At 42.5% G+C, this 19,862-nt stretch overlaps 1 protein-coding gene across 2 annotated transcripts in view; it reads right to left on the bottom strand.

Moving 5' to 3' along the window:
- The window catches only part of LOC106599992 (one cut domain family member 2), a 28,073-nt gene extending 20,272 nt beyond the window's left edge, over positions 1-7,801 (bottom strand). For both annotated transcript variants that reach the window (XM_014191324.2, XM_014191325.1), the window contains exon 1: positions 6,452-7,801. In XM_014191324.2, the coding sequence (XP_014046799.1) occupies positions 6,452-7,511 (1,060 nt within the window). In that variant the 5' untranslated portion in view covers positions 7,512-7,801. The remainder of the gene's footprint in view (positions 1-6,451) is intronic.
- Positions 7,802-19,862: the final 12,061 nt, after the last annotated feature.

The following is a 19,862-nucleotide window of genomic DNA, read 5'->3' as shown; positions in this document are numbered from 1 at the left end:
ACAGAGAAATCGGTGATGCGTATTTAGTCATACAATTGTTCATGAAAAGAGGGAAAAGTAACTGACGTGACTATGCGGATTCGTGTCTTTAAAAATACACTTAGAAATTGTATGGATTAATCACATCATGCGGGATTGAAGCATTTACGTTATAGTTGCTCCATTTCTTTTTGTACATTTTAGTCGAATAATTGAATCCTTAAAACCGTTGTATTATGCGAAAGCAATGTTGCTGTTGCCGTTGTATTTTGTTTTCGTCTTCGATTGCATTTAATTGAAGTTGTGTGAACTAAGTGTTATGATTGTACATTCTAGGTGTCAACCCCACTGAAGATATTAACACACACACACACACACACACACACACACACGCACACGCACACACACACACACACACACACACACACACACACACACACACACACACACACATACACAGGTTTCAAGTAGCCTAGTGATTGCACTGCAGGGTTTACAAAACTGAAATGGGGAATTTGGGGAATATGGACTGGCTAAGTCAGCTTGCCAGTTTTTTTTATGTTGCCACAATGTTGCCACCAAACGTTATACCCCAGTGAGAATGCAAATACGAATGCTGTTGTCCTTTGATGCTAACTCTGTTCAGAACCACAAACAACGCCACGCCAGCCGACAGAACTTTTCCCCAGAAATATGGACAACGCTCAAAGGTGCGAGCGCACAAAAAATACTCTAAACCTTGCGTGCGCCAGTTTCGCATAAAGATTGGTATTTATAAAATGTGAACTTGACGCAAGAGTGTGCGTTTCTCATGCCATGTGTATGCTTGTACAACTTCTAGTGGTCCATCAATTTTATTGCAAGCAAATATTATTATTTTGAGGGAAATGGAGGTGATTGATGTACGGGAAATATAATAATTGGGAGGTTAATAAAAACATTCAAACGTAGGCCTAATGATAAAACAGGTGCATTTGCCGTTGGTAAGGAGATCACATAGCAGCATGTAGCCTAATGTGTTTCTTCTACATTTAGGCCTACATTTTAGTCGTTTAGCAGATGCTCTTACCCATAGCTCATTTAATAGCCAAACATGCTCGAAAGTAAATAGACTGGTAGCCCATTTAAAATATTTGGTATTCGTAGGCTATAGTATTGCTGTGCGATAGGAGCGCGATATCATAGACTATTTCAATTCAGCGACCATATATACCATGGCAGGATAAACAAAATATTGAACCACATTTCATATTTTCCTTAGAAGTGTGTAGTATGCGCGGCCAGTGTTTGGCACTTGCTAGAGGCGGAATGCCTTTTTAGTTTGAAAATGGTGCAACTCAATATTAGGAAGGTGTTCGTAATGTTTGGTAGACTCAGTGTGTAGTATGGCTCTGATTTATGTAACGTGGGACAGTTTGATAAATCCCAAGAATTTGTTGAGCACCAAACCCAAATTCTAGAATCTCCATGTATGCCAGAATTTAGTGAGAAATGTACTCATGGTTAATAAATGAGGCTCCACAAACAGCGCGCATAGGCACTCTGAACACTCTTCCGTACCACGGACAGCGCCTCATAAGCATGCCGAATACTATTCAGAAACCCAGACAGCGACCCACTTGCCGAGGAACTATGTACAGAAGGACCCTGGACAGCGCCTTCCCAGCCGAACCCTCACAGCTGAGCGTGTCATTCGACCTCCATCAGAACATTATTGACCTAATCTACTCAGGTTGACTTTACTTCTCAACCTCTTCATATTCTGTGTTTGTCCACGTTTTTTTCTGCATAGAACTGATCCTACCCGGTCTTTCACAACATTTTATTAGGTTACATAATTGGACAGCATTTAGCCTTTATTTTATGTTTTTAATCTAAAATTCTAAAATTAATTCCTCTATTAAACCCCAAATGTGAGTATGAGGCGTGTATATGTCATGCAAATATTGACGTATTGGCCTTTAAATAGGCTACATGCATTGTTTTAGCCTACTGTATGGAGGTTACTGCATTGATGTAGTGTGATATGCTCTGTGGTCCAGTGCATGCAGGGTGTTACTAAACATGTTGTGTTTGTTCTGTAGTAGCAGGGAAGACCATTGATGGGAGAGCCTGTGATGCAGAGGGGGAGGAGGGGGAGGACAGGGGATGAGGAGGAGTTGGACAGATCTGCTAGGTTGGCGCTGCTTGTGCAGTGCCAGAGATGGAGGGAGGGAGGGAGGGAGGGAGGGAGGGAGGGAGGGAGGGAGGGAGGGAGGGAGGGAGGGAGGGAGGGAGGGAGGGAGGGAGGGAGGGAGGGAGGGAGGGAGGGAGGGAGGGAGGGAGGGAGGGAGGGAGGGAGGGAGGAAATCGATTCTGATTCAGAGGGAGTCAGATAAGCCTGAACAATGTATAGTGCAGACACACTCTATAACCCAATCACACACGTACACACCACACACAAGCACAAGCACACACACAGTGAAATGTGCTTGCATGCCCACATGAAGATGCATTACATACCCCATAAACCATAACAACCTTTAAAAATCTAATGACATCACAACCTTGGATTGCATTGAGGTGGATTTGCTGACATAAGCAGAAACAGATCATTACTATGGTAGACTACATACACTAGAATCCCCCTGTTAAAAAGCACTGCCTTTGTCTTGCGAGGACTATGTCTATGTAGATCTGCCTTCTTGGCCAGGCAGCCTTTCTACAAGAGATTCTTTATCATAAAAGGACCTTCAGGTTTCAATAAAAGTTTAATTAGAAAGTGTTTGGATATTAGTATGCCGTCAGAATTAACCACACATTTAAACAGTGCATTCTTAAGTAACCCAGTTATTTTTGTTATTTTCCTACAGGTGTAAAAACAGCATGTTGTACACACTTCTGTTTGTAGCTACCACACATATGTTGGGTTGTGGTTGACGCTGGGTGTTGTTAACCACACATTTGACTTTGCTTACCCAGAAGGGAATCTGTTACAAGGGCTACACCACTCTCATCCTTCCCTCTCTCTTCTCTTCCCCTTTTTCTTCCCACTCCCCTCCATCTCCCTCTCCCTCATTCTTATCAATTATTAAAGTCTCTATTGATCCTTTCTCTACCCTACCTCTATCTGCCTGTTGACACAAAGCCCAAACTCACCGACCCTCAATCAACGCCTGCTCTCCCAGCTGGCAGTGTTAGGGTATGGGCGCCCCGACAACACAGAGACAAAAGGGTATACATAGTGTTATTCCAAAAAAACGTATCGCTATCAATCCATTCTGTAGATCACATTTCTAATAATAACAACAACACAATTCTGAGCATTGAACCCCTATTAATATAATCAAGCAACATCTGAAGTACGATGAGGTTGTTCACTCTATCCAAGTCTACATCCACTGTCACAAAACAGAAACCTGGGGCCAGCTTCTGAATAAATGTTCCCCGCTGTCCGTTCAGGCCCACAGTAGTCTGAATCATCAGGACCAAGGATAGCTGCCTAACTGGCTCTATATACCTAAAGAACCACTGCCTTTGTCTTGCGAGGGCTATTTCTATGTAGATGTGCCTTCTTGGTCGGGTCTCCTTTTTGCTCAATTATATGAGTTGGGACTAGGCTGGAGCAAAAGCATGCCAACCCTGTAGCTCTCTAGAACCATGATTTGTGACCACTAACTGACCCAGTCGCAGAGAAAGAATGAACCACAAAGGCAACTGCGGTACACCATTGGCCGAATCTTAACTTAATATCAGTGGGAAAACGTCAAATTCACATGTACAGACAGAATCCTGCTAGATGGATTTGCAACTATTCCTACTCGCAATTATTTGCCCATTTTGTCATATTTTATCAGACGGTTCTCCTTCTATCCTCCAGCTTTATCCCTCAACTCTTTGTCCTGCAGTGTGTGGGTTTCCAATCCACTGAAGCAGCCAGTGGCAATGGCAATCATAATGGATTATAGGTTGCATTTTTGTGATGTACTGCAGAGAAGGAGGGAGAGACAAAAGGGGAGAGAGAGAAATAGAGAGAGAGAGAGACAAAGAGGGGGAGAAAGTGAGACAGGGGGAGAGAGAGAGAGAGAGAGAGGAAAGCGAGAGTGGGGGTTGGGAATTGGAAGCAGCTTTATTGATCTTCTATCTGCGAAGCCAGGCAAACAGGGAAAGGACAGAGCTACACTATGAATGGCCCTCCACAGTATTATGGCTGCTGGCCACAGCTATCTGTCTTGCTTTTTCACTACTTATTAAATATGCTTCTTATAAGGAAAAGGTTGCACCTGTATCCGGTCTATTGCTGTACAAGTTCAGACAGCTCTAACACTGTCTGGCCTGCAGCTTGTGATCACAACACCATGTATACATTGTGACAGTGCAGAGGAATCAGTTATTGACTGTAACACCTAGTAAAATCATACGCTACAAGAACACGATCTGGTGGTGTCAACACCATCTCCAACAACCTACTAGAAGCTCCAACACCTTACCAAAGTCTGTCCTTACGGACCCCTGGGCTAGCCTGCTGATTCAGTCTGAGCTACAAAACGTTTTTGTGTTGGTTCAATGCCTTTACAAATGTGTATGGTATGACAGCGAGATTGGTGAGATCAGCATTTCCACTCAACACATGCTTGCTGACACATACACACACATACACACGCACAAAGGCTTACGCACACAACTTTTCATGAGTCAGTAACTCACCAGCCATTCAGATGTACCTGAATTAATTGAAAACTGTGGTCTGGGAGGGGCACTAAAGTCAACCCCTCTGGCCGCTATTGACAAGGGAATTTACACACGCCTACACATTGGTCAGAGTGATTTTTATTTGACAGATTAGAACAGTGAAAAGCCACGGATGTAAGGTGATCACATAGCCGATACGTTTTGTGTGATTTTGATGTTTCAACTGCATGTTTTTGAGTAAATTGGAAAAGACATTCGAATATATTAAAGCATAGGCCATAAACGGAAATTCCTAGTTATTTCTTAAATAGAATGTCTGCACTATTCTGAAATTATATAGGATGAGGACGATAGGGGACGCCCGTTTATCCCTTCCTGTTTTACACAAAAAATGTACATCTTCTCAGAAATACGATAACCATTTGGAAAAACAACTCTCCCTATAAATGCGGATTATTTATTGATTCAATTATTGTAATTTTTCTCTTAGACTCATTTCGAATGTCTCTTGTTTTTAAACTATTGATTGGACAATGATTAAAATGTAAAACCATAATCTGATAAATTAATCAAACCAATTAACTGCAGAGAGAAAATCGAATAAAAATTAAATGGACGCGTTTGTGGTCTTTATTTCGATGATTTAGGGTTGGCTGGAGGGCCTGTACGCCTACTAGTATTGCCAAAAGCAAGAAATGTCCTTTGAACGAAAATACTTTGTATTTTACTTGAGTAGTAGGTGTTTCTATGCCCAAGGGATAGGCCCCATAGCATTTTAAATATGGCATGAACTAAAATCTGCGTCATCGAAGCAGAGGGAAGCCAGTTGTAGACTGACAACCCATATGTAGTCTAATTTTAGAGCGTTAAGGGTCTAAATGAAAAGCCGGCGCGGCCGTGTGGTTGGTTGTCTTTCAGGTCGGATTCGAATATTGATTCGGGTGCCACATTTTAAAGGGTAGAGTGGGACGTCGCGTATTGATCAGCAGCCAGAGGTCACGCGCCGCTGACGCGCTCTCCTCCCGCGCGACTAGTTTATATGCCTCCATGTTCAAGCTGGTGGAGCGCACGGGACCCATGAGAGAGAGTGACTATGTGAGTTACATGTTTGGAACATATGGGATTCACTAGAGAGACCCACGATGGACAGGGGGACATGTTTTAGACACACACACACCCGGCCTGGCGCGTTAGAGAGCACACATTCTCCCTATCTCGAGGACCTTGTGGACATAATACACCCAGTCTCATATTAGCCTTATATGACAATGCCCAGGTCCTCTCAGTGATTATATTTGGCTATATGGGTACAAAAACCCCATTAGGCTGAGGTGTAAGACAGTGTATGCAGCTGGTTTCTCTTGCAACGTGTCACACCAACATATGGTGACATGGATACCATGTAATCACTTTCACTGTACCGGCAGATATTTATCTAAAACTGCAATTTAAAGAGAGAAAGATTCGCTCTGAAGTTCTCCTGACAACCCGTTTAGGCTACTTGGTCTCGTGAGTAGCTTTGCTCGCAACCGTTTTACACTGACCGCTGTCCACGGTGCTGAATCGTTTGGAAGTTGAGGTTTTGTCTGAGAAAGTTCGTTTAAGTCTTTAGCATAAAACAAGTGCTTTGTATAGCATATCAAATGTTTATATAAGCCTATACAGCTAGCTATTTAAATAGAGCGAGTTTGACAAAAGCGAGAACATATGCTTTTAATAAGCGCAAACCGTCAATTGTTTACGATTGAGTGTTCAATACGAAGCCCACGCGAAATAGGCAGTGAGACCAGATGCATCTTACCAGCCAACCGAAGGGCAGACATCCGCTGAAACTCGGGCTCCTGGAGCCACTTCCACATCCTCCTGAACGTCTCCCTGCCAGACTTGAGTTTACTCCATGGCTTGGGGTTCCGCAGAAGATCCGAGAGGGTTCCTTGGGACCGACATAGGATCCTCTGTGCGAAAATCGCCTGGGGGATGGAGTAGCGCTTCAGCTCCGCTGTTATCCGCTGAGCCACCTCCTTAGTGTTGATCTCCTCCGCCTGCCCACCTGACCCTCCTCCCTGGCCGGCCCCAGCGCCGTGCCTCTCCCGGTCGGCCAGCATCGCTGCCCCATTGGCCTGGGAGTGGAGGTGGCTGTGCGTATGGTGCATCCCGTTGAGGTTGGAGATCATGCCGTGCCCATGGCCACCTAAACTCCTGGCAATGTGCTCCTCGCTCCGAGACAGCATCGCGGCGTGGGACTCGAAGCCTGTCACGGGGGAGAGCATCTTGGCATCATTGGAGAGGTGATTACTTGGACCGTAGGCTGAGAGCGTCTGCTGGGAGTTGTGCAAAGAGCCGAGGCCGTTGGACAGCGGGGAGAGGGACCCATGGCCCATGCCGGACATATCTTTGGGGTAGTGGCAATATAGGTTGCCCATAGACGCCAGCCCCCGGTGGTCATCCCTCATCAACGTGAAGCTCCCGCTGACATTCCCCGCGGAGAGTCGCTGTTGGGCGGCTGCGTGGTGGTGGGGGTGTGGGTGGTGGAACTTGTCGGAGACAGTGGATATGGGAGGTAGGTGCTGGAGAGGTGTCAAGGTGGTGTAGGTGTTGCTCAGGCTCATCCCGGACTCGCACATGCTCATGGCCGGGTGAAGGTGGCCGGAGAGCGACGAGGGGTCTGTCCGGTAGTCCCCGGTACCATCCAGTATCGAGGCCATGCTGGACACCATCGCCGACCGGCCGTGCGCGTGAGTAACTAGGTTCCGGTGAGAAGGGGCGGAGGAATGCCGAGCGTGTGAGGAGCTCATCAGGTCCCCCGCCTGTGAGTGCGAGATGCCGTGAAGGTTGCCAAGGTTTTCCATTGTGACTTCCATCGCTGAAAGAATATATCTTTCCCGATCCCACCTCCCTCCCCTCCCTCTCTCTCTCCTTTCACTCACACACACACACAAACAGACAGAGGCGCGCGCTCACTCTCCTCCCTCTCGCTTTCCTGGAGCGATAATATTACCTAACGAGTTTTTCTCCAGTCAATCCAACATGTTTTTTGTAAATAATTTATCTTGATCCAAAGTGGTTAAATACCGAGTATAGTCCTCGTCCACGTTACATGTGTTGGTGTCCTGTGTTAGGCGCTCGTAGGCTATATCTCATCCCTTGTCCAACAGCGCTTCCACTGAAAACTGGCTGAGCCGCGTGTCAGTGTGTATGTGAGCGCGCCCCCTGTGTATTTAGAACTGTGTCGGTTACGCGCATGATAGTCGTGTGGAATTCACAGACAGACCACACTGTAGTGGCGTGTGAGGAGTATATAAGGACTTCAAGGCATGCACCTGTGTGTGTGTGTGTGTGTGTGTGTGTGTGTGTGTGTGTGTGTGTGTGTGTGTGTGTGTGTGTGTGTGTGTGTGTGTGTGAGAGAGAGATTTAAATGTAAAGGTAACAATATATCTATCTGAGTAATTCATTGCAGTATATGCACAATTACATTTTATTCCCTTGGCACACAAGTGCCCCTTCTAAATAAAATGTGTTTCCCACGGAGTGAATGGTTTGGCATTTATGCGCTTAGTGATAAACCTGATCAATGTATTGATTGACAGAGATTAATGACGTGGCCTGGCCCTGTTATAGAGGGTGGAGGGAGGGAGAGGTCACAAAGTAAGGATCCTAACGCCGTCCACGGCGATGGTAAGGAAAAAGAGAGGAAGGTCTTCTGTTCTGAATCGTTTCCCTCTAATCTCCAGCCAGCATTCTGAGGTTCACTCGGCTGGTACGTAGAGCTATTTGTTCGTCACAAAACACAGCATGGACATGTGAACGTAGACTTAAAAAACAAGTTGGTTCTTCTATATCAAATGCTCTTTTATAGTTCTGATCTCGCGCAAAAAGCACGTTTAAATTGTTTCCGGATATTTATTTAACATGTGACCGTAAGATTCCATCCTACTAACCTTCTTTAATTTATCAGGACAGACTGGAAAATAACCCAATTTATATAATAATACAAATAATAATCATAATACTTGTTTATAGCATATGCGAATGCAACATAACAATTGCTTTATAATTGCTTGTATTTGGGAACTTCATTTTAACAGTCCGGTTTCAGATGGTATTTTCATGATTTACAAAGGCATACTCTCTGGTTACTTATTTCAGAGAATTCAGCACAGTCGTTTCTCCATTAAATCTGAAATAAACACATTTGTTTTTATTTGGTAAATATTATGTCATTTCCATTTGATCATACAGTATAAGGAAATGCCAGGCAATAGACCATACATTGAAGCGTATAGGCCTTATCCTGAATAAAGTGGGTAGAGGTAGAAGTTTCATTGGTCACACTGTTGCAGCTTCTAAAAAGCATGCAGTGTGTGAACGTGTCTCCCCGGGTTAGCCTACTCTCCCTCTATCGATGACCCACTGCTATCGGAAATAAATGCCCGTTGGATAGCCAGAGAATCGGTTACCTCGGCATGCACAGCGCTTCTTCACCCTGGGTATTGGCTCTGAGGCGCTATAGGGTACTGTATGTGTAGGCGTGTGTGGCGCTATAGGGTACTGCGTGTGTGTGCGCGCCCTTTGTGGAAGTTGAAATTCAGCTTTAGACCATGGACCTGTAGCTATATGACCCAGCTCGTTTGCACTTTCTTCACTTTTGGGAAAGTTGTTTTCTGGCCCTGTTTTATGTGCTAGTTCATTGATGTACTGAGAGGCTATCGAATCTTGATGTTTCTTTCCTGTCCACAATACAGCACTGAGATACGGAAACATGTCCAATCCACTCTTTATTTTGATGTTCACAGTATTGCAACATTTTTTACATTTTGAATAATTACGGTAAAAGGTGATGTGTGATTTAAAGTGTGGCAGATGGACACTGAACCAAATACAGATAGGCCTGTCAGTTCCAATGGACTTTACTTATTTTGTACGTATTTTATGTTTTGGTTGTGACAAGAACTACGTATGCCCTAGTAGACAAAATGCATATGACTACGGCACAAATGCTGTAAATAACTTTTTTTGTGCAGAATTTAGAGAAATGATACGCAAATAAGGATGCAACTATGTACGATTGTCTCTTCGACAATAAATGAATTTAGTTTAATAATCCTGTTCATGAATTAGATCACTTTTGATTGCACGATGGCTGCACACTTGTCTCTCATGTGACCATGGCCCTTCTTCTGAAAATATATTGAATCTTTAATTTAGATGGGGTAAAATGAAGTTAAAATTGAACAGTAAATCTCAAAGGAATTTGTTATAAACACTTCATATATACAGTTGAACAGAACACACATTTTGATATCAACAAGTGGTAGCCGTTGAACGAAGATTTCCGGAGATCAAGACATCAGATTTTCCAGCTGTGAGTTTTACGGGCACCTTTTGTCAGTGTTGTCTGGCTGGTAAGATGGAACTAACCAATTTAATGTTATGTCAGGAAAACCCTTGTGTGTGGAAAATAGATAGAAAAAGTCAGCCAGAAGTTTGAGCATCTGTGTTATCTAGGCAACGCATGAATGTTTGGGCCTTAAAATATATTTGAATTCCTTTTGATGAATATTATGACAGGCCTCCTTATTTATAAAGATATTCTGCTAAAAGTTTTTTCAGCTTTAGTAGAAAATATTTAGTTTAGATTTTATTTAGGTTAATGTATATTTTTATACGTCTTCTAGCGAATAATACAGTGCTTTTAGAAACCACGAGAGTCAACCTGTTGTTTTGAAAGGTAAAAAAAAAAGAGTATTCTATTTATAATGTTATCCATATTAAATCGTATTAAACATCATTTGGAATCATTATTAGTTTTGTAATTATAATACTAATAAATAAAACTGAATAGCCGTTATTTTTTTAACCACACAAATCTTCCTCCTTATGGATAGTACTGGTACTTAATTATTTAACATTTATTTTAAATTGATTTACTCATTCGATTTATTGACCAAATTCATACACTTCTTTCTCAATGTTCGGCATGGTTATTTCCTTTAAAAAAACAGTAAGTAAGCCTAATCTCTCGTCTATGAAATTCATTTTGTGTTCATAGTTTATTTTTATTGTTCATAGTCTATTTCCCGGAAACGGGAAAATACATTTGTCTGTAGGTGTGTAGGAGGACTAGGTTGGTTGCTCGATTTATTTTGATAGGCCTACATCCGTATGATATCGAGATATTGCCTCTCACACATTATATTTAGGCCTATAGTTATAACACAATAAATTAGCAATAATTGCGCTCTAGGTCTCGGTGGTGTCTGAAGTATAAAAAACGGACTTCCACATGTTTACGCTACGGTTTCTGCTTTTCGTCATAACAGGGGGATTGCTATTGGAGTGCAACGACTGACGGACTGTGGGCAGAATACTGAACAGCGTGGCCTACGTCCTATCGATGCGATTGGTAATCAATATCCAGTGAATAGAAATCCAAAGGTTGTTAAATGGATCTGTTTTAGGTAAGCAACTCATTTGAAGTTGATTCATTTGAAGTTGCTAGATTCGTTGAAGAATATGTTTAGGTTGTCTACCTAAAACAATGCAGTGTTATTTGCTGTAGGCTAAGTTTGGCTGTGTGACAATATCATTGTCAAATTAATTTTGAGTTGGTTATTACAAAATGCTGATTTCATGAAATAGCCTATAGGTTTATTGTTGCTTTTTATGTAACCCATAGGCTAATTGTTGGTCAAATTTTAATATAAATATTTAGGCCTAGGCTACACTTTTAATTATTGTGACATTGGATAGGTGCAGTGTTCATTATTCGTTGAGATATGTATGTGGATGTGAGAAGGGGCCTGTACCGTTCACATAGTTAACGAAAAAACTATTTATTTGTGTGTGTGGGGGGGGGGGGTTCTCCAAATAACCAACTCGACAAAGTTACATTTTTTTAATCGAATTATTTGTTCAAACGGCTTTGACTTAGATAGTTCCATGGCCTCGTCTCCAATAGCCTTCGATAATGAGATCATCGTTAGAAGCTTCTTACGATGTACAGTATCTTTAGTACAGTAGTCAAGGTGTTTCCCAGAGCCTTTGTTAGTAATATGGCTCTTAATAGCCTTCGTACATCTACGAGTGACCCAGAGCACTTGTAGAGGAGCCAAAGTGCATAGTTAGATCTTTTTTTCCATTCCGCGTCACTTTATTTACAGAAGATATCTGCTAAACATAGCTTCGAGATGTCTGATTGTGATCTGATCTGTCTGATTGTGACTGCCGATACCGTCGGAACGAAGTTGCAAAAATATTTGCAATTGTTACAAACAAGTGAAGGTTAAAATTATGTTTAAAATGAAAACCCAGATGACTGAATTCTAATATACATAGGTTACATGGCCCTATATAGGCTATTTCAATCATATTTCAATCTATTTTATGTTCAATCAACTGAGTTCTATTTTACAACTAGGCTACTGTCTGTCATTTTTGCCTCAATGTTTCATGATGTGTGACAAATGAATCTGTGATTTAGTGCATTATTATTGGGTAAGCATATTAAGCTCCCTCAATAGCCTATTTGTAGCCATAGGTCTCAATATCTCTCTAGGATCTGATCTGTCATCAGTATGTGGAACAATTATAATGTTAAGGTCAAATTTGAATGGAGAAAGCTGATCCGAGAGAACGCTGCTTTTCTTGTGATGCCACCAGTATTGATACATGGTCTAACATGTACTTAGCTAACATTCTCTCCAGGGGCATAGGCATGGATTGGCATGGGTGGGAGCAGGTTCACCCACTAGGGAGCCAGGCCCACCAATCAGATTGAGCAAAACATTTGAATAATTATGCTCTACTTTTCAGTGCTCCAAACGGGACATTATTTGTCTTTTTACCTAAGCACAGTACTTGACTTGGGCAGGAGCTCACCGGAATTGAGTACCAGCACCTCACACTTTCTTCTGCTTGAGATCCTGCATCTCCTATAGATTATTATCTCAAAAGTATTGAGGAGTTCCTGCACCGAAATATAAAAGGTACCGGTACCAAACATGAGTACCGGCACCGATTTCAGTCCAAGTCAAGCACTGGCCTAAACATACACCATCAGATAGAATTCATAGCAAGCAGTAGGGAGGCGGTGAAAAAATGAACGAGATATACACTCAGTTGGCCAGTTTATTAGGTATCGGGTCAGACCCCCTTTGCCTCTAGAACAGCCTGAATTATTCAGGGTACGGAAACGTTGCTCATTTGGTATCAAGGGACCTTACGTGTGCCATGAAAACATTCCCCGCACCATTACACCACCGCCACCAGCCTCAACCGTTGAAGCCAGGCAGAATGGGGCCATGGACTCATGCTGCTTAAGACAAATCCTGACTCTGCCATCAGCATGACGCAACAGGAACCGGAATTCATCAGACCAGGCGATGTTTTTCCCACTCCTCAGTTGTCCAGTGTTGGTGATCGCGTGCCCACTGGAGCCACTTCTTCTTGTTTTTAGCTGATAGGAGTGCAACCCAGGGTGGTCATCTGCTGCAATAGCCCATCCATGACAAGGACCGACGAGTTGTGCTTCTGAGAGGCCGTTCTGCACACCACTGTTGTACTGCGCCGTTATTTGCCTGTTTGTGGCCAGCCTGTTAGCTTGCACAATTCTTGCCATTCTCCTTCGACCTCTCTCATCAACAAGCTGTTTTCACCCACAGGACTGCCGCTGACTGGATGTTTTGTTTGTCACACCATTCTTGGTAAACCCTAGACACTGTTGTGTGCGTGAAAAGCCCAGGAGGGCGGACGTTTCTGAGATACTGGAACCGGCGCGATTGGCACTGACGATCATACCACACTCAGAGTGGCTTAGGTCACTTGTTTTTGCCCGTTCTAATGTTCAATCAAACAGTAACTGAATGCCTGTCTGCCTGCTTTATATAGCAAGCCACGGCCATGTGACTCACTGTCTGTAGGAGCAAACCATTTTAGTGTTTTAATAAACTGGCCAATAAGTGTATATTGACAACAATAATGATAATAACAATAATAATACATTTTATTTGGCAGATGCCTTTCAGGACACTCAAGGACATCTTACATAAAATCTAGTGCTGTACATAAAATCAATTTCATTTACACCTATGTAATGAATTTCAAATCAAAGAACATTTTATTGGTCACATACACATGGTTAGCAGATGTTAATGCGAGTGTAGCGAAATGCTTGTGCTTCTAGTTCCGACAGTGCAGTAATATCTAACAAGTAATCTAACAATTCCCCAACAACTACCTGATACACACAAATCTAAAGGGGTGAATGAGAATATGTACATATAAATATATGGATGAGCGATGGCCGTGCGGCATAGGCAAGATGCAGTAGATGGTATAGAACGGTATATACGTATGTGTAACGGCTGTCTGGAAGAGGGAACCAAGGTGCAGCAGAGGATGTGTTCATCATTAGAATTTTAATTTAAAAAAACAAGAGAACACTACAAAAATGAACAAAACAACAGCAAACAGTCCTGTTAGGAAAATACTCAAAACAGAAACAATTACCCACAAAACCCAAAGGAAAAACATGCTCCTTATGTGTGACTCCCAATCAGCAACAACGAGCTTCAGCTGTGCCTGATTGGGAGCCACACACACGGCCCAAAACAAAGAAATACCAAAACATAGAAAAAGGAACATAGAAACAAGGAACAATGTAACACCCTGGCCTAACCAAAATAAAGAACAAAAAACCCCTCTCTATGGCCAGGGCGTTACAGTATGAGATGAGTAATGTAGGATATGTAGACATTATTAAAGTGGCGTTATTTAAAGTGACTTTAAAGTGACTACCTTTATTAAATCAATTTATTACATTTATTAAAGTGGCCAGAGATTTGAGTCTGTATGTTGACAGCAGCGACTCTATTTTAGTGATGGCTGCTTAACAGTCTGATGGCATTGAGATAGAAGCTGTTCTTGCAGTCTCTCGGTCCCAGCTTTGATGCACCTGTACTGACCTCGCCTTCTGGATGATAGCAGGGTGAACAGGCAGTGGCTTGGGTGGTTGTTGTCCTTGATGATCTTTTTGGCCTTCCTGTGACATCGGATGCCGTAGGTGTCCTGGAGGGCAGGTAGTTTGCCCCCAGTGATGCGTTGTGCAGACCGCACTACCCTCTGGAGAGCCTTGCGGTTGTGAACGGAGCAGTTGCCATACCAGGCGGTGATACAGCCCGACAGGATGCTCTCGATTGTGCATCTGTAAAAGTTTGTGAGTGTTTTAGGTGACAAGCCAATTTTCTTCAGCCTCCTGAGGTTGGGGCGGCAGGTAGCCTAGTGGTTAGAGCATTGGTCCAGTAACCGAAAGGTTGCTTGATCAAATCCCCGAGCTGACAAGCTAAAAATTGGTCGTTCTGCCCCTGAAAAAGGGAGTAAACCCACTGTTCCTAGGCTGTCATTGTAAATAAGAATTTGTTCTTAAAACCTCTCTGGGTTAGGTGGGACGCTTGCGTCCCACCATAGTCAACAGCCAGTGGAATCGCGTGGCGCGAAATACAAATACCTCAAAAATGCTATAACTTCAATTTCTCAAACATATAACTATTTTACACCATTTTAAAGACAAGACTCTCGTTAATCTAACCACATTGTCCGATTTCAAAAAGGCTTTACAGCGAAAGCAAAACATTAAATTATGTCAGGCGAGTACCCTGCCAAAAATAATCACACAGCCATTTTCAAAGCAAGCATATATGTCACAAAAACCAAAACCACAGCTAAATGCAGCACTAACCTTTGATGATCTTCATCAGATGACACTCCTAGGACATTATGTTATACAATACATGCATGTTTTGTTCAATCAAGTTCATATTTATATCAAAAAACTGCTTTTTACATTAGCATGTGATGTTCAGAACTAGCATACCCACCCGAAAACCTCCGGTGAATATACTAAATTACTCATGATAAACGTTGACAAAATACATAACAATTATTTTAAGAATTATAGATACAGAACTCCTTTATGCAATCGCGGTGTCAGATTTTAAAATAGCTTTATTGCAATATTCTTAGTACATAGCTCGGCCATCACGGCTAGCTATTTTGACACCCACCAAGTTTGGGGCTAACTAAACTCAGATTTACTATTAGAAAAATTGGATTACCTTTGCTGTTCTTCGTCAGAATGCACTCCCAGGACTTCTACTTCAACAAGAAATGTTGTTTTGGTTCCAAATAATCCATAGTTATATTCAAATAGCTCCGTTTTGTTCGTGTGTTCAGGTCACTATCCGAAGGGTGACGCGCGAGTGCATTTCATGACAAAACATTTCAAAATATTCCATTACCGTACTTAGAAGCATGTCAAACGCTGTTTAAAATCAATTTTTATGCTATTTTTCTCGTAAAATAGCGATAATTTTCCAACCGGGCAACGTTGTATTCATTCAAAGGCTGAAAGAAAAAATGGAGTAGTCTCGTGAACACGCATCTCAGTCTCACTGTCCCCAGGCTGACCACTTACAAATTCTGCTGCTGTTCTTTTCCCAGAGACAGCAGACACCCCATTCCACTTTCTGGCGGCTTTAGAGAGCCAATGGAAGCCTTAGAAAATGTCACGTTACAGCACAGATGCTGTATTTTTGATAGAGATGCAACAGAAGGACAACAAATTGTCAGACAGAGCACTTCCTGTATGGAATCTTCTCAGGTTTTGGCCTGCCATATGAGTTCTGTTATACTCACAGACACCATTCAAACAGTTTTAGAAACTTTTGAGTGTTTTCTATCCAAATCTACTAATTATATGCATATTCTAGTTTCTGGGCAAGAGTAGTAACCAGTTTAAATCGGGTACGTTTTTTATCCGGCCGTGCAAATACTGCCCCCTAGCCCCAACAGGTTGACTTTCCCAGTTAAATAAAGTTTAAATAAAAAATATATATTAAAAATAGAGGCGCTGTTGCACCCTCTTCACCACTCTGTCTGTGTGGGTGGACCATTTCAGTTTGTCCGTGATGTGAACGCCGAGGAACTTAAAACTTTCCACCTTCTCCACTACTGTCCCATCGATGTGGATTGGGGGGTGCTCCCTCTGCTGTTTCCTGAAGTCCACGATCATCTCCTTTGTTTTGTTGACGTTGAGTAAGAGGTTATTTTCCTGACACCACACTCTGAGGGCCCTCACCTCCTTCCTTTAGGCCGTCTCCTCGTTGTTGGTAATCAAGCCTACCACTGTTGTGTCATCTGCAAACTTGATGATTGAGTTGGAGGCGTGCATGGCCACGCAGTCATGGGTGAACAGGGAGTACAGGAGAGGGCTGAGAATGCACCCTTGTGGGGCCCCAGTGTTGAGGATCAATGTGGTGGAGATGTTGTTTCCTACCCTCACCACCTGGGGGTGGCCCGTCAGAAAGTCCAGGACCCAGTTGCACAGGGCGGGGTCGAGACCCAGGGTCTCGAGCTTAATGGCGAGTTTGGAGGGTACTATGGTGTTAAATGCTGAGCTGTAGTCAATGAACAGCATTCTTACATAGGTATTCCTCTTGTCCAGATGGGATAGGGCGGTGTGCAGTGTGATGGCGATTGCATCGTCTGTGGACCTATTGGGGTGGTTAGCAAATTGGAGTGGGTCTAGGTTATAAGGTAGGGTGGTGGTGATATGATCCTTGACTAGTCTCAAAGCACTTCATGATGACAGAAGTGAGTGCTATGGGGCGATAGTCATTTAGTTCAGTTACCTTAGCTTTCTTGGGAACACAATGGTGGCCATCTTGAAGCATGTAGGCACAGCAGACTGAGATATGACTGGAATTTGAATTATGCTTGATTATTTACTGGAGAAAAACAAAAACAATCAGCTGATCAATTTCAAAATAATGGCCGGGTTCTGGCACATGTCACTTCTCACTGATACCATTGCAGTAAACAGTAGCTATCTCTGTGTAGGCTAGGCTACACTGTGTAGGATACTCACCGTTAGCTAGCTAGCTAAGACTCATGAACCAACTTGGCTAGCAAAAACAAGTAAAATGGCCAAACAAAGCTCACTGTTAAATTCTTCCAAGAAACAGACGTTGGAGCATTTGCCAAATTATTTGATATCAGTGATTTCCCAATAAGGGCCTCCAGTCCCCCTCTATATCAATCACTGATTGCATTGATCTAATTGAGGTCCTTAAAAACTATTTAAGTACATTCAGAGACCCTGGTTTTATTCAACACTTTTAGAAATCATAAAACACCCTTCTTCACTTCGACTCGCAAGTTATTTCAATTTATGTTTCGATGTGCCTCACTAGTAATGGGCTACAACTAGCCTATTATTAATGTTATCATATAGAATAGCTTGAGACTCAAGTTTTTAAATATAAAGGACTCGTAAAATATAAAGAACCTGCAAAACACCAGTCTCAACGTCAACAGTGAAGAGGCGACTCCGGGATGCTGGCCTTCTCGGCAAAGTTCCTGTCCAGTGTCTGTGTTCTGTGCCCATTTTAATTGTTTCTTTTTTTGGCCAGTCTGAGATATGGCTTTTTCTTTGCAACTCTGCCTAGAAGGCCAGCATCCCCGAGTCGCCTCTTCACTTTTGACGTTGAGACTGTTTTGTGGGTATTACTTAATTAATGAAGCTGCTAAATGAGGACTTGTGAGGCGTCTGTTTCTCAAACTAGACACTCCAATGTACTTGTCCTGTTGCTCAGTTGGTTAGAGCCAGTTTGCACTGTTCTGTGAAGGTAGTAGTACACAGTGATGTACGAGATCTTCAGTTTCTTGGCAATTTCTCGCATGGAATAGCCTTCATTTCTCAGAACAAGAATAGACTGACGAGTTTCAGAAGAAAGTTCTTTGTTTCTGGCCATTTTGAGCGTGTAATCGAACCCACAAATGCTGATGCTCCAGATACTCAACTAGTCTAAAGAAAGCCAGTTTTATTTATTATTTTATCAGAACAACAGTTTTCAGCTGTGCTAACATAATTGCAAAAGGGTTTTCTAATGATCAATTAGTGTTTTAAAATGATAAACTTGGATTAGCTAACACAGCGTGCCATTAGAACACAGGAGTGATGGTTGCTGATAATGGGCCTCTGTACACCTATGTAGATATGGGCTAAAACAATTTGCTGTTTCAAGCTACAATAGTCATTTACAACATTAACAGTGTCTACACTGTATTTGGGATCAATTTGATGTTATTTTAATGGACCAAAAAATAGTTTTTCTTTAAAAAAACTAGGACATTTCTAAGTGACCCCAAACTTTTGAGCGCAAGTGTACATGTTTTAAGTTTAAACCACAGGTTGTTATAAGGTCGATGTCCGCGCCCCCGCGGAAATCAAATTAGTATAAGAAAGCAATCCCCATAAAAATCCATCAGTTTAAACAAGAGATATGTTTTTTTTTGCATTGGATGTGTCTCAATCCACCATACAGTGAGGGAAAAAAGTATTTGATCCCCTGCTGATTTTGTACGTTTGCCCACTGACAAATGCAATGATCAGTCTATAATTTTAATGGTAGGTTTATTTGAACAGTGAGAGACAGAATAACAACAAAAAAATCCAGAAGAACGCATGTCAAAAATGTTATAAACTGATTTGCATTTTTATGAGGGAAATAAGTATTTGACCCCACTGCAAAACATGACTTAGTACTTGGTGGCAAAACCCTTGTTGGTAATCACAGAGGTCAGACGTTTCTTGTAGTTGACCACCAGGTTTGCACACATCTCAGGAGGGATTTTGTCCCACTCCTCTTTGCAGATCTTTTCCAAGTCATTAAGGTTTCGAGGCTGACGTTTGGCAACTCGAACCTTTAGCTCCCTCCACAGATTTTAAATGGGATTAAGGTCTGGAGACTGGCTAGGCCACTCCAGGACCTTAATGTGCTTCTTCTTGAGCCACTCCTTTGTTGTGTTTTGGGTCATTGTCATGCTGGAATACCCATCCACGACCCATTTTCAATGCCCTGGCTGAGGGAAGGAGGTTCTCACCCAAGATTTGACATGGCCCCGTCCATCGTCCCTTTGATGCGGTGAAGTTGTCCTGTCCCCTTAGCAGAAAAACACCCCCAAAGCATAATGTTTCCACCTCCATGTTTGACGGTGGGGATGGTGTTCTTGGGGTCATGGGCAGCCTTCCTCCTCCTCCAAACACGGCGAGTTGAGTTGATGCCAAAGAGCTCCATTTTGGTCTCATCTGACCACAACACTTTCACCCAGTTGTCCTCTGAATCATTCAGATGTTCATTGGCAAACTTCAGACG

The sequence above is a fragment of the Salmo salar genome, chromosome ssa03, assembly GCF_905237065.1.
Source record: "Salmo salar chromosome ssa03, Ssal_v3.1, whole genome shotgun sequence".
Classification (NCBI taxonomy): domain Eukaryota; kingdom Metazoa; phylum Chordata; class Actinopteri; order Salmoniformes; family Salmonidae; genus Salmo; species Salmo salar.
This window is presented reverse-complemented; position numbering and strand designations above follow the sequence as displayed.